Genomic DNA, 15,544 nt, shown 5'->3' with positions numbered 1-15,544 from the left:
TCTGGCAACCATCAGTTTTAGAATCAGTAAGTATTAAAGTCATATTTTGCTGATGGCTATGAAGAAATATAGAGTAGGGAGAGAGAGCGCATTAAGTGGGAGGGGAGAGCAGTAGCAATTTAGATAAGGTGTTCCAGGAAGGGAATCCTCTTCAGTGAAATTGAACAAAGACCTGGACGAAATGAGGAACAAGCCTGTAAATAACTGTGGGAGTAGTGTGCTCTGCTGAAGAAACAGTGAGTACTTGTCCGTTTTTTCATGTAATTAGTAGTTGAATAGAAGGCCAACAAAGCTGTGATAAAGTATTTTTCCTTCCCTATTGTATTTTTAAATGGTGTTTTCAGGATACCAAGGTGACACAGCTGGTTTAAGCAATTGGTTGTTGCACAAAAGTCATTAGAGTGAGCAATCAAGTCATTTAAGCAGATGAAGTGTTTAAATATAAATATACCCTGTAATCGGGTCTGATGTGTTTATCATTACCTTCTCCAATGACTAGCATTGGAATGCCATACACGATAGGGTTCAGTTAATAGTTGTTGAGTGAATTTTTATGCCCACATACACTTTAATACTTAACAAACACAAATCATTCCCCTTTCAATCCTTTTCAAAGAAGTTCTAAAGGAGGAGTTCAAGCAAACTCAAGGTCTCTTCCTTTGCCCTGGGAGTGTGGGGATTTAAATGACTTATTAAAAAAAAAAATAGATACTAGTCACATGCCATAAGATAAACCTGCTTAAAATATACAATTTATTGTTTTTTAGAATGTTCACAAAGGGGGTGCCTGGGTGGCTCAGTCGTTAAGCGTCTGCCTTCGGCTTGGGTTATGATCCCAGGGTCCTGGGATCGAGCCCCGCGTTGGGCTCCCTGCTCGGTGGGAAGCCTGCTTCTCCCTCTCCCACTCCCCCTGCTTGTGTTCCGTCTCTCGCTGTGTCTCTCTCTGTCAAATAAATAAATAAAATCTTTAAAAAAAAAAAAAAATGTTCACAAAGTTGTGCAACCATTACCTAATTCCAGAACATTTTTGTCACCCTAAAAAAAAACCCATACGAACTGGACCCATTAGGAATCCCTCCCCTCCCTCTAGCCTTTAGCCACCACTCTGTCACTATTTGCCTTATTCCAGACATTCAATATATACGTGGAATCACACAATATATGTCTATTTATATACACTATATATATGTCTGTTTATGTTTGGCTTTTTTCACTTAGCGTGATGTTTTCAAAGTTAATCTATGTTTAGCAGGTATCCATACTTCAGTCCTCTTTATAGCTGAGTAATATTCCATTGTGAGTTATACCATATTTCCTTTATCCATTCATTGTTTCATAGACATTTGGGTTGTTTCCACCTTTTGGCTGTTATAAATAATGCTGCTATGACTATTTGTCTACAAGTTTTTGTTTGGACCTTTGTTTTTAATTCTCTTAAATATATACCCACCAGTGTAAATGGCTTTATAAAGGTATAACTGTAAAAAAGTTTTACCTTAAAAATGTTTCTCACTTGGGCGCCTGGGTGGCTCAGATGGTTAAGCGTCTGCCTTCGGCTCAGGTCATGATCCCAGGGTCCTGGGATCGAGTCCCGCATCAGGCTCCCTGCTCAGCGGGAAGCCTGCTTCTCCCTCTGCCTCTCTCTCTCTCTCTCTCTCTCTCTCTCTCTGTCTCTCATGAATAAATAAATAAAATCTTAAAAAAAAAATGTTTCTCACTTAACTCCATAATATATCTGTCTTAAAAAAGTACATGAAATTATTTCCAGTTACTTATTTAAGCTACTAGTGGAATGTATTAATTTTTCTCCAGAAATTTGAGTAACATTAGCCCGGCAGGAGATGTTCCCTCTGTGGCCCCGGAGCCCCCTGCGTGGACACCAGCACTTTGCAGCAGTCTCATGGGGCATTGGGAATGCAACTCTGAACAGGTCGTGGGTTACCTTTTTGTCAACAAATATTGCTTCTTCTTGAAAGAATCTGAAAATCTTGGAATTTAAGACCCAGAAAAGTTTCTTGGAGCTCACCTAATCCAGTGCCTTTGTTTTAGAAATCTTTGAACCAAGGGATGTCCAAAAGGTTGAAATGCCTGCCTGAGTTCCTATAGCTGGTTGGTTAGAGAACCAGGATGAGAAGTCAGATCTCTTGACTGCCACTTAAGTGCCCTGACTACTAAATTTTACTTAATCTCTGTTGTCTGAATGTAACGTCCTAAAACAAAAAATAAACATAATTCATCTAAGTGGCATTTTCAGATAAAAGTTTACAGAAAAGGTTTTCAAAGTTTTATAGGGAAAAGCTAGCTATCAACCTTGTACTCATTGATTCACAGGGACAGGGTGGGGGAGATAAGAGTAATAAAGAAACACTGTCCCTTTCAGCCTATGCATAAGGAAGAAAGAATTGTAGGCATTTGTAAACACTCAGACAATCATAAACAAAGGTCAGCGATTCCTATTAGCTTCCCTTGAGAGTCAGCCTTTTTTCTTCTCATCACATTCTAACATTTACATCCCAGTAGTTTTAAAAGGGGGTATAAGGATTAAGCATAATTATATTATCCAGTGTAGTCAAATTACGCAATAGATTATACAGTTAATCACTTGGATCTCCTAAATGTCATGCTGGATATAGTTTATCCCTCTCACAGTGAGTCAGAAGTGGGAATGGGTTCATTCACTATTTCCAGTAAGCAGCTTACCGCCAGCAGGTGTTGTGACTTGTGGGAAAGGGTAGGACTGGAATGCAGGCTTATTTGGAGAGCTCAGAAATGTACCCTTGGGTCCTTCCATAGAGCTGTACGTGAGGCCACAGGCAGCTGGGAGTGTTGGCAGTCCCACAGCTACCCCCAGCTTAGAGGAGGCTCTTGATCCCCTCCGAGTCTGGTCACATTTCTCCCTAGCACAAAGCTAGGAACAGGTGCAACGTACAGCCTTATGGTCCGGGCACGGGTCTCAGCTCTGCCACTCTCTGTGTGATCTTGGGCACATCACCTCAGATGTCCTTAAGTCCCCATCTGTAAAATTAGAGGAGCGGGGCAGACTAGCTGATTTTTAAAAACTCTTTTGGTTTTTTTTTGTTTTTTTTTTTTAAACTCTTTTGGTTTTAAAATGTTATGGCTCTACAATCTAGTGGCTTAAGATGTCAAGTGTATTGGATATTGGAGATATCATTTAAAGGTGATATGAGTTCATAAGTTTACACAGAGCTATCTTTGAGTCCCGTGTGATGTTGGGCAAGTTAGTTAACTTCTGTAGATTTTATGTTATCCTTAAAAGGGGAATGAATGATGATAATAGTACCTAATCCTAATAGGGCTATGGAGGGGGCAAAAATGGCATTAATGCAAAGACTTTAGCATAGTGCCTCATACATCCCAAGATTCAGTAAGTATTTTTTAGTAGCAAGTAGTAGTAGTATTTTCTTTAGGGACATTTTATCCTAATAATATACTGTTCTCTTTAGAAATAAAGTTTCAGCAAAATTTAGTAATATTGTAAAGTATTTGACTAAAATATTGTTTAAAAGACTATAATTAATTAACCCTTAGGTAAATGGGGGGGAAAATCCATGATTTAGATAATGCAGTGATGGATGGTGGGCAACTTCACTGTAGTAGGTAAAAAATAAGGGAAGAAACATGATACAGAGGTCAAGGTTATAGAGCAAGTGAAAGAAATTGAACTTACTTTCTCCTTAGTTTTATTGTTGTCTGTAATCTTCTTTATATATATTTATCTCTCTTAATTTGGCAATGAAATCACTTATGGAAAATTTATCCAAATTAGTGGCTATTGGTAAGTGAGGCCCTACATTGTATTTTTAAAAATGAGATTATTGTTTTTATTTATCATGTAAAAAGAAATAGTAAATGTAATTCCATGTGAGCTGCCTTCTTGTAATTTCTGCTAGCTTTGCAAGTACTATTTTTGTGTGAACCAAGGACTTAGAAGCTTAGTAATTTTGGAAACACTCAGATATTTTTCCTCAGGATGTTTGTATGAAACTATCACTATTCAATAGTGGTTTGCTAAACTATTTGAAGGAATTTGTTTAAGAAAAAGTATTTACATAATCAGAACCCATTTGTAAAAAGTGGTAGGAAAAGGAAACTCTAAGTTTGGTGGTTGATATCTTGGAGAATTAACTACCTAATTCTCTAAAGGAGAGGGGGGCTGTCTGTGGATGTGTAAGTGACAAGAGTGTAGATGAGATTCTCAACAGTCATCTCTGAATATATATGTTCTGTGTGTCCCACACCTACTCCATCACCATCTTACCTTACTTCACTGTTGTAGGTGAAAAATAAGAAAGGAATTATTTTGATTCCTCATGACAAATGTCAGTCACTTCTGATATAAATAGTTCAATCCAGAAATGCCTTGTCTCCCATAAAAATTGCTTTTTACTGCATTGTAATTTCCAGTTAGGGTAATGTTCTTTGGTTTCTAATATTTCTTTTATACTTCTTTTATAGGAGGCCAGTTGTAAGAACGCGTTACCTAACATCCTTGTAACAAAAGACTTAGAAAGAGACATGCAAAAACCATCTCTAAAAACCAGGGTAAGTTGTCTACTCCTTTGGGCTACCATGAGAAACATTTAGCAGGGCTCTTGATGTTCTCATGCTTCCATGCTCTGTTTCTTGCATTTCCCTCAGCCTTTATCTTTGTTTTTATTTCTGGACCTGGCTGCTTAAAAAGCACTTTTTATTTAGTACATTTAATCCAAAGTGATGTTCATCCCCAAATTTTCAAGACAATCCTCTTACATGACAGTGATATTTTTTAGTACAGGGTTTTGCTTCTACTAAATCAGAATTGTTTGCCGCCTACATAATAGGAAGTAGTCAAATATAGTAGATCTTTCCTTGGTTGCTTTGGGGGTAAAATACAATGTCCAACTATAATTTCTCTTTTTCAAAATAGAAATCACTTTATTGATTTTTCATAATTATAAAAATACATAATCAATTAAGTAAATTTTAACCAGGAAGAAATAAGATCATATATATGACAGAATAAAGAGTCTAATGTGTAAAATTTGTTTTCCTTATTAAGAAAAATCTAAAATCTACATAATTGTTTTGTCAGTGAAAAGAAAAACCCCTTTAACCCAAAATATGTCATGGAAATTTCTTTGATCATTTGTTTGTCCAACCAGAAAAGTTATTGCATTAATTTTAGAGTTCCTTTCCTAATCTTTAATCTTGTAAGTAGACGTTCTCCTATTTACTTGGATATATAGAATATTCCTAACTGGCCACCATGACATATATAGAGTTATTGTTTTTCCCCATTCTGGGGGGAAAAAAAAAAGTTCAGCAAATTTTCCTGAGTCCATTGTTGGCAAAATTTAAAAGAATTCTAATCTCTGATTTTAATTGCAAGTTACCATAAAAATAATTCTGTAAAAGGTAAATTAAGTGAAGTATTGAGTTAATTGTTTAGTGTCTTGATTACAGTAAGTCTGGTTTATTTTTAAAAGAAATAAAAAATCCCTTTTTTATAAAACCTATTCCACCCTGATTTTTTTCCTGGAAAATTATTCAAACTACCCAGCATGCTTTCCTTTTCAAATACAACCTACTTTTTGTATGTTTTTCTCTGAAATATTTGTGTCTACAAACTTATATATAATTAAGTCAAATGTATTATAGAAATTTTGTTTATTGTGAATTAATAAAAATTCAGTGTGAAAAAATACACTCGTAAACAAATACCTTGAAAAGGGTAGGATTGGAGGGAAATCATTAAGTAGCATTTACTTATTAATTCCATATATTAGTGTAACTACCTTTATGTGAAGAGACCCTAGATGAATCACTTCCTAAATAAAGATAAACTCAAAACCTGTCATAAAAGTTGTTTGACGGGATTGTATTACTCTTATGAAATTAATCCTACTTGGAATTTTTCAGTTATGTATGGAATCAATGTGCATTTATTATCCCCTATCAGTCTCACTGTATGATTCATGAACAAACCAATGCAATAGAGAAATTACTTCATTAGTTAAGCTTTGGTTTTTAATTTAAGCTTCTCTGTGGCCTTACATAAGCAAGTTTACATTTACATGAACAAACTAAGCTCTGCTTAGTTTATGGGTGATTAAAATCCTTGTAATTCAAATCCCAGATAGGAGGCAGAGCATGTGAGCTATAAGAGATTATAAAGCACTAACTCTTTCACCAGGATTTTATCTTAAGATCTTTTTTCCTCCAGATGATCTTTGAAGGCTAAAGCTGAGAACATCTTCAAAATATGGTTGATGTGTCCTTTCTAGAGTGACTGAGTGAGCTATGAGAATGATGTGTATCCTTGGTATTAATGTTACTCCATTTGGCCTGCATAGCTGTCTTTCTCAGATATCTCTAGTTACAGCTGTATTTGCCTTGGACAGCTAAGTATTTGTGATCCCTATATGGCTAGAGATGTAAAATGGTAATCCAGAAATGGCATATGTCCATTGACTCTGGAGATGTCTCTCTAGTCTAAGCCATCTGTCCCCATCTGTGTTCCCTCTGCCAGTTGTCACTGTTCTTAGGCAATAGGAAGGATTATATTTCTCTTCCTTAGGTAGGAAAGCCACTTCTTGATTTGAGTCCAAACTAAAAAAAAAAAAAAAAGGATACCTCCATTTCACAGTGCCATGATGCTTCCTGGATGAGCAAGGATCACCCCCTGGTAGCTCAAGGACATATTCATATAACCATTTCATGTCCAATACCAATACTGTGTAGAGGATGTATGCAAACAAATAATTGGAATAGATGATAAAGAAGAGAACATCAAATAGATTTATAAAGAGGTATAGAACATAGAAAGGCACAGCTCCATATGACCTAATACACTTAAGACTGGAGAAGACAGTCTTGTTTCTACCAAACACAGCTGCTCTAAACAAGCCTCACAACCCATATTCATTGATCACAGTATAAACCCAGAATAGGATTCAGGGAACTGATGGTAGACAGTTATTTTCCTTCTCTCTTCCGTTGGGGTATGCTCTGGACTTCCCAGTGTAGTCGCTGTGTTCTTGACCTCAGCAAAAAATTCAAGGTCAGGTCATTGTATGAGAATGAATATCAGATTCATTCAGTGCTAGGATGAAGGTATAAAATAAAAGGTTATGTGTTTTCCTTCCTGGCTTTTATCAGTGGATAAAACTGTGCTGATAAAAATTTAAATTACAAGCACATAATAATTTTAGTTAGTCATTGGATTCTCAACATTTTATAGAGGTTTCCTTTATTTATTATTTTTTTAAGATTTTATTTATTTATTTGACAGAGAGAGACACAGCGAGAGAGGGAACACAAGCAGGGGGAGTGGGAGAGGGAGAAACAGGCTTCCCTCAGAGCAGGGAGCCCGATGTGGGGCTCGATCCCAGGGTCCTGGGATCATGACCTGAGCCGAAGGCAGACGCTTAATGACTGAGCCACCCAGGCGCCCCTAGAGGTTTCCTTTAATATACAAAGTTATATTAACTATAAAATGTGTGATAAGGATAATGCAGTTATCAAATACACTGTTTTGTAATAGAAGCAACTGTTAAATTATTTTTCTTTCAAAGGTTAATGGTTTCATGGATCATGAATTGTTTATGGAGATTTTCTTCAATAATGAGAATAGTTGGGGCGCCTGGGTGGCTCAGTCGTTAAGCATCTGCCTTCGGCTCAGGTCATGATCCCAGGGCCCTGGGATCCAGCCCGGCATTGGGCTCCCTGCTCAGCAGGAAGCCTGCTTCTCCATCTCCCACTCCCCCTGCTTGTGTTCCCTCTCTCGCTGTGTCTCTCTATCAAATAAATAAATAAAATCTTAAAAAATATAATAATAATGAGGGGCACCTGGGTGGCTCAGTTGTTAAGCGTCTGCCTTCGGCTCAGGTCATGGTCCCAGGGTCCTGGGATGGAGCCCCGCATCGGGCTCCCTGGTCCTCGGGAAACCTGCTTCTTCCTCTCCCACTCCCCCTGCTTGTGTTCCCTCTCTCGCTGTGTCTCTCTCTCTCTCTGTCAAATAAATAAAATCTTTAAAAAAAAAATGAATTTAAACTGAATTGATAGAGCCATTTCATGAGAATTGGTATTCCATTCATGACCATCATAGAACTCTCCACTTGCTCATGACCTCTTTAATGTCTTTTAATTTTTTTTTAAATGTAATTTTCTTCTTAAATGTCCTAGGTAGCCCACATTTTGTAGATATTATAAGTGAAATACTTATGATGTCTTCAAACTTTGTTGCTGATATTTAATGTTGTAACTAATTTTTATTGTTGTCTTTTATATTTAGAAGGCTTGCCAAATTCTCATTAGTTCTAATATTTTGTTGATCACTTCTCTTTGATTTCCTTTGTAGACAGTCAGTCATATCATCTGGAAATAATGAGCCTGTTTACTTTTTTGCATGCCTTTAATTATTTAATTTCTTTTTTCTTGTACTATGTTCTGAAGGTTAAATAGAAATGGCAATAGCATGCCTTCTTGAATTCCTTCCTGATTTTAAGGGGAAGTTTCTACATTTGACTTTTAAGTATCATCATGGCATATTTCTTTTTCTTACTTTTTTTTGAAATTTTTTCACAATGCCAGGCACATAAGAGACCTTCAATAAAGACTTGAAAATGAACAAATTAATTGCTTTTGTTTCATCTGAGAGTAGTTAGTGTCAGCATGTTTTCATTATAGGTCTTTCTTCACACATACACTTAATTAGGTTTATAATATTTGCTGTGTTTGTTAGATAGGCTCTGTAAGCTTAAGGAGGTTCCCTTCTATTTATAGTTTGTTTAGAATTTTTATCTTGTGTGAAAGTTAAGTTTTAGCAAATATTTTCTTTTGTGTCTATAAAGATAATTGCATGGTTTTTCCCATTTATTCTTTTCTTGTGGCGGGAGATATACTGAAAATTTTTCTAAACTTAAACTAATCATGCATCACTGGAACAAATCAGTTCTGAAGCTGATCTTGGTACAAATTTTTTTTAAACATTATTTTTAAAGATTTTATTTATTTAAGAGAGTGTGAGAGAGAGAGAGATAACGAGCAAGGAGGAGGGATAGAGGGAGAAGCAGACTCCCCGGCTGAGCAGGAATCCTAATGGGGGGCTCCATCCCAGGACCCTGGGATCATGACCAGAGCCGAAGACAGACGCTTAACTGACCGCCACCCAGGTGCCCTTGGTACATATTTTTACATACCTTGCAAGTTTTGGATAGCTGCTATTTTGTTTAGTATTTTTGCATCTATGTTTTATCTGCTTTTGGTGTAAAGGTTTTGCTGTTCTAACAAAATGAGGTGAGGAGAGTCTTTTCTAATCTCTGAAATAGTTAAGATCAGGATTATCAGTTCCTTCAATATTTGGCAGAATGTATCTATAAAACTGTCTGGGCCTGGTGAGATTTATTGGTTAATTTAAATTTTGTTTTTTCAATTTGTTTATTTAATTTTTAATTTAATTTTTAATTTAAATATTGTTTTTAAAATTTGTTTTGGCGAGTTGATTTTTAACTACTGATTCAGTATCTTTAATGCTCCTATTCATGTTTTCTGTTTTTTCTGAATTAGTTTTGATGTTATATTTTCTGAAATATTACTATTTTACCTAAATTTACCAGAATAAAGTATTTCAGTGTTTCCTCTTACTTTTAAAATCTTTATTTTATCTGTAGTTATAAACTTTTTTTCATTTCTAATATTATCTTTTGGGACCTTTTTTCCTGTTTGCTCTTGATAGGCTTGCCAGAGACTTTATTAGTCTTTGCAATGAACCAGATTTTAGTTTTGTTGATCCTCTGTTGTATCATCATTTTCTATTTCATTGATCTCTTATTTTTCCTTCCTTTCTTCTTTGTATCTATTATTCGTAAGGTAGATCTTTTTTTCTAATGTCTGTCAACTTTTCCTCCATAACCATATATTGTAAATATGTTTTTTGTGTGGTTTGATACTGAAGCTTGAAGATCTGTTCTTTTGAGTGTATTTGCTCTGTTTACTAAAAGCCTTCTTTGATGTGTTGAGTGTCCTTTATTATATTCGACAACTCTTTTCTAGGATCATGTCATTTCCTTCCTTCCTTCCTTTTTGTGTGTTTTGTTTTGTTTTATTTTGTTTTTTGGTAATATTTTCCCAATGCCAGACACGTAGTGAACCATTGATAAATACTTGAGAATGAGCAAATGAATTAATCAATTTTCTCTCTTACTCTATATGAAAGCAATGAGTGTGTGTGTGGTTATGGGAAATTTGCTTTTGTAAGAAACTAGTCAAATTTAGTACATTTTTTCATTTGGAATGGGTTCAATAACCATTAAACACATAATTATATCTGGAATTTAAGACTTTGAGTTTTTTATGTATCTTTTCCTGATTTAATCTCTCTTGAGCTTTTCTTAAAATAATTTTCCATCTGCTTTTTCTGCCCCCATATGTTTGTATGTATGAATATATGTTTATTTTACTAGATAGAAAATGCTTTGTATCTTGCCATCTCCCTGATAGGTGTTGGATGATAACATTCTCTGTTTATTTTTTGCCTCTTCCATTATCTTAGGAAATCGCTTTGCAAAGCTATCCCTTCAGTGCCTAGCAGCATGAGAGTTAACAAAATAAATAATTTTGTTCATTTATCATTAGAGTTATATCTATGATTAAATCTTTTATTTATTATAAGCATATTCTTTATTTGATTTCCTAGGTCACCACTGAACTATTTGAAGAATTCTTGGAATCTCTTTAGAATTAATGACCAGTAGATTCAATTATGTGGATCATATTTTTTGTGTGTTTTGTGATATTTTATTTTATATATATACACATATATATAGAGAGAAAATCAAGTGTATATATATAATAATCATTGTATATTATATATATCATTATATATAATCAAAAATATATATTATATGTATATAATCAAGTAAGAATATAATACAGGATTAAATACTTATTTTAAATAATAATGCAAAATATGATGTACCTACCTTATCTCTCATTCCAGTAATTTGGCTCACTTAACTCCTCTTTCCAGATACTATACGCAATTGTAATTATAGGCCAAGGAAAAGAAAGACCTTATGAGAGTATCTGTAGATTAGCACTCCCATGGAATCTAGTATATAGCCAGCCCGGTCTCATGGTCCTGAGTACCCAACTTGCTAAGACTGGCTTTACACACCTGATCCCTGACCTTCTTCTCCAGCCTCAAACATCTCCTCTTGCATATCTGCCCTGCTTTGATAAACACCCTGAAGTGTTGGCTATTTCATCATTACATTCTGTGCCAGGTGATAGGGATACAAATTTGAAAAGCCTTTGTCTCCTACCTGAAGGAACTAGGTTGGAGACTAGACATGCATACAAAACATCACATGTACTAGAATGACTTTCGGATCTCAGATCAGCCTTTGGGTTCACCATCCTGTTTTGCAAACAATCAAGTTTTAGCCTGGTTTCTTTGATTTTTCACTGACCCTAGAGATCTCACTGGCCTTTTTGTTCCATTTTTCCCGTTTGCCTTATTCTACAATTATGACCAAAGTCTAATCAAAGTTATTAATGCTACCTGCTATAACAAAAATCTCTATAACCGCTGGATTTATTTTAAAAAGTTTATTTCCCACTCCAGTCATTGTCTGATGGAGGTAGGGAGGAATTTGTAAGCAGCAAGCCTCAAAGCAATGATTCAGATCACACACAGGCTGCTTCCGTCCTTCAGCTATGTCTTCTAAAAAGTGTTTGGTTCTAATATCGGCAGTGAACAAAGAAAAGAAGAAGCATGTGCAATGTTCACAGGCATTTAACCACCTCAGCACAGAAACAACACCTGTCCCTTCTACTCACATTTCAGAACGCAGTAACATCCATGGGAATCTGCTAAATGTAATTTTCCAATGTGCCCAGGAAGAGGAAAGGGAAATAGGAGTTGGGGAATACATAGCATTATTGTTATCCCGCCTACCCTTCTGTTTGCCAAATAGATTTTTCCATTTCTCTTACTGTACAGAAAACACAGTCAATCCTTCTGCAAGGATGAAACTCCAAAGAACCAACCAGTCATTACAATGAGCTCAAGCTCTAAAATTTCTGGGTGATGTATCAGTACTCTGTCAGAGCTAGACATGGTTCCTCTTGAACTGAGAATCTGTGAAGTAAAAAGATAGACTGTCCCTCTCTCCACACACACATCCATATACAAATGGGACACTACATAATCCCGTTCACACACCAGTATGTACATGTGCATAGGAAGCCGTGAAGGTGCTTTGATTAGGCTTAGATTATGCTTTCTACAAGGAACTCCATTGTCTGTTTTTTCTCTGGCTACTGCCTTCACATTTTAGAATCCCCTCCTTTTCATTATTGCCCTTGGAGTGGGTATAGGGAGTGTGTCTTTCTTAAGCTATAGGTTGCTGCCTATTTGAGGAAGTTTGGTGACTCGGGGATTGTTTTAACTCTTGAACAGCAGAGACTTTTCTTAAGTCTGTGCTGATGTTTTTTCATGGTAGTGGTGATGGTTTGTTCGTTTGTTAAATGTGGTTTGAAGGGGTTGACAGTAAATTCCTTCAAAAATGTGACAGTGTAATTGATTCTGATCTAATTGCTTTTGGGCAGTTCTGTGAGCTAGTTATTATACCCAAAGTAGGTCATCCTTTCCTCTGCCTTCCAGATCTCAGGAGAATTCCTCATTGGAAGAAATTAACCAGAACCCTAGTGGCAAGGGATTCCCAGAATACAGTTTCCAGGGTTTACAGTTTCCTCTGCAAGTACACAGCTATCTTATAAAATCTTATGAAATTATGTTTCAAATAAGTAAAATAGACCGTATGTGCTAGAAATTGATTACAGCTGGCTTTGTAGAAGAAAGAGAATTTAAGTCAATTTTTTAAAAAGAAGAATTGGACAACTGAACAGAGGAAGGATTTCAGTTGGAGTGGCATAAGCAAAGAATAGAAGGAGAAAATGAGCATCCTATGTTCTGTAAGATTTATACACTATGGGCAGAAGGTTTATGAAGGGAAGTAGTAGAAGATAAATTCTGAAAGACAGGTTGCAGCCAAACTATAGAGGTGTTTGATTATTAAATCTTGCATAACGATTGCCATGCTATGTGATAAAATTTATTAAATGAACAGCAAACTAAAAGGAAACAAATTTAGAGAATAAAAGAAAATCAGTTCTTCTGTAACAGAAGGTTTTGAAACAACAACAAAAAAGGCACATATATGAACAAAAAGGTAATTACAAGAGGGCTTTTATTTTTTTGCTAGGTCACATGACAAGAAAAAGGTGATTTTAATGAAAAGATTTCTGGTTTTATAGTCTTACAGAAGCAACTCTGTCATTTAATGTAGTGTATCCTTAGGTACATTGCAGAATACTTAATATCTCAGTATTCTAATTTATAAAAGACAGATAATAACATAATCATGATGTAGCTGACACTATTTACTCTATGCTGGACATTGTGGAAAATACTTCTAATATTACTTCATTAAATCATCACAACACTATAGGATAGAAATGACCTTTATCAGTCCATAGAGCCTTCGTTACACCTCAATAATAAGCAATCCCAGAATCCTAGCAGCTTAAAACATTTATTTCTTGCTTATGCTGCCTGCCCAATTTAGATTGACAAGGGGGCTCTGCTTCAGCTTGTCACCCAGCAACCTGCACTGACAGAGCAGCCCGTCTCAAATGTAGCCAGTGACTGTGCCCGAGGAAAAAGAGTCCTGTAGAATCTTTTTTCAAAAGATTTTATTTATTTGACAGAGAGAGAGAGATAGCGAGAGAGAGAACACAAGCAGGGGGAGTGGAAGAGGGAGAAGCAGGCTTCCCACCGAGCAGGGAGCCCAATGCGGGGCTCGATCCCAGGACCCTGGGACCATGATCTGAGCCGAAGGCAGACGCTTAACGACTGAGCCACCCAGGCGCCCAGGTCGTGTAGAATCTTGCACTGACAATTAAAAGCTCTGGCCCAGAAGTAATTCTATCACTTTTGCTCATAATTCATTGCCCAGAACTAATCACATTACCCAACCCAGTCACAATGGGGACAGGAAATACAACCGTAGGATGCATCTGGAGGGAACTTTACCAATCTTTGGTAAACAGGAGTCAGTCTACTGCATTTTTCTTCCTTCTTTATAGATGAGAAAATGGAGGCTTAGCCTAGTTAACTTTCCCAAGGTTGTATAGAAAAGTGCCAGATGATATTTGATCCTGAAGCTCAAACTCTTTACCCTCATATTGCCTCCCATCACTGTAGTCCTATATGCTACATTGTATTATACTACCTCCTTTGCAGAGTAGTTGTGAGAATGAATGATAATATATGTAAGTAATTGATATATAGCCTGGGTCATGGAGTACACATGTGGGGCTTAGTGAAAGTTATCTTTTTTTTTCTTCTTATTTTACTTCTTAACCAATAACTCAGTCTTTCTTAAGTGTGAAAGCTCTGAACTGGTTTTATAGTGACCGTATTTTTCTCCATGTTGACAGCTGTTATTTTGATACCAGTATTAGACAAGTTTTGTATGTGAAGAAATCCAATTGCATACAACTTACTCTCATCAGCCATCCTGAAAACCATTTTATATGTCAACTAAGCATATGATATACAGCACTCTATCACGCTAGCCTACCATACTCTCAATATAATAAGCTAAATAGGCTTTAGTGGAGTATCCTAGGAATTTGACACCTTACCTACAAGATGGCTATTGCTATGGAAAATTACATGCAAGTTTCATATCATCAGGCCTGGAGAGTTTGGACTTTTTGTTCATTGTGATAACATGTTTATTCATTGCCCCATGCTATCATGTGCAGATATAAAATCTACTTGTTTGTTGGGGATTCTTGTACCCAGAATTTATAGGCATTAAATAGCTCTATAAATGCTAGAGAAGATTCTTAAAGCAATTTTTTCCTACATGTATGTGGATGTAGTTGAGACAGATATATTCCTATTTTAAAAGCAATTTTCTTTTACTTTCCCTTAATGTATTATTATAAGCATCTTCTGTGTTGGTAAGGCTTCATAATAACAGTGATGATCATTGTCATATTTTATATTCCAGATGTTTTCAGTGTTATAATATTATTCAATATTATAAGTACTATTTGGTCAAATACCATTCAGTATGTGCTTTATTTCTTAGAATTATATCCACAGGATAGATTGCTAAAAGTGAGTTCAGTAGTTCAAAAGTTATATGTTTATGGCCCTTAAAACCTATTGCTAAGTTAAATTTTTACTTAAGAGTTATAAAAATTTACACAACCACTGGAAAATATGAGAGTACCAATTGCTCATATCCTTACCAACATTAGATGTTATCTTTGTGAGCAAGGAGGACAGAAAAATAAGACCCAGTTCTAAATCACATACTTTATTTATTACTAATGGAATTCCATGTATTTCTGTATGATTTACATTTTCTCTTCTATGAAGTATCTTTCAAGGGAAGGTACTTTTAGCTCTCAATTGTAATCTTAGTATTTTTCTTAAGTAGTTACGTGAATTAATTCTGTATTA

The 15,544-nt window shown here is 35.8% G+C and overlaps 1 protein-coding gene across 7 annotated transcripts in view; it reads left to right on the top strand.

The window, feature by feature from the left end:
* FAM13A (family with sequence similarity 13 member A) overlaps positions 1-15,544 on the top strand; it is a 417,768-nt gene that overhangs the window by 242,053 nt on the left and 160,171 nt on the right. For all 7 annotated transcript variants that reach the window (XM_032400810.1, XM_032400809.1, XM_032400806.1 and 4 more), the window contains one exon: positions 4,477-4,563. In XM_032400810.1, the coding sequence (XP_032256701.1) occupies positions 4,477-4,563 (87 nt within the window). The remainder of the gene's footprint in view (positions 1-4,476; positions 4,564-15,544) is intronic.

Source organism: Phoca vitulina, unplaced genomic scaffold (genome assembly GCF_004348235.1).
Source record: "Phoca vitulina isolate PV1807 unplaced genomic scaffold, GSC_HSeal_1.0 scaffold3, whole genome shotgun sequence".
Classification (NCBI taxonomy): Eukaryota; Metazoa; Chordata; class Mammalia; order Carnivora; family Phocidae; genus Phoca; species Phoca vitulina.
The sequence above is the reverse complement of the archived record's forward strand: the minus strand, read 5'-3'. Positions and strand labels throughout refer to the sequence as shown.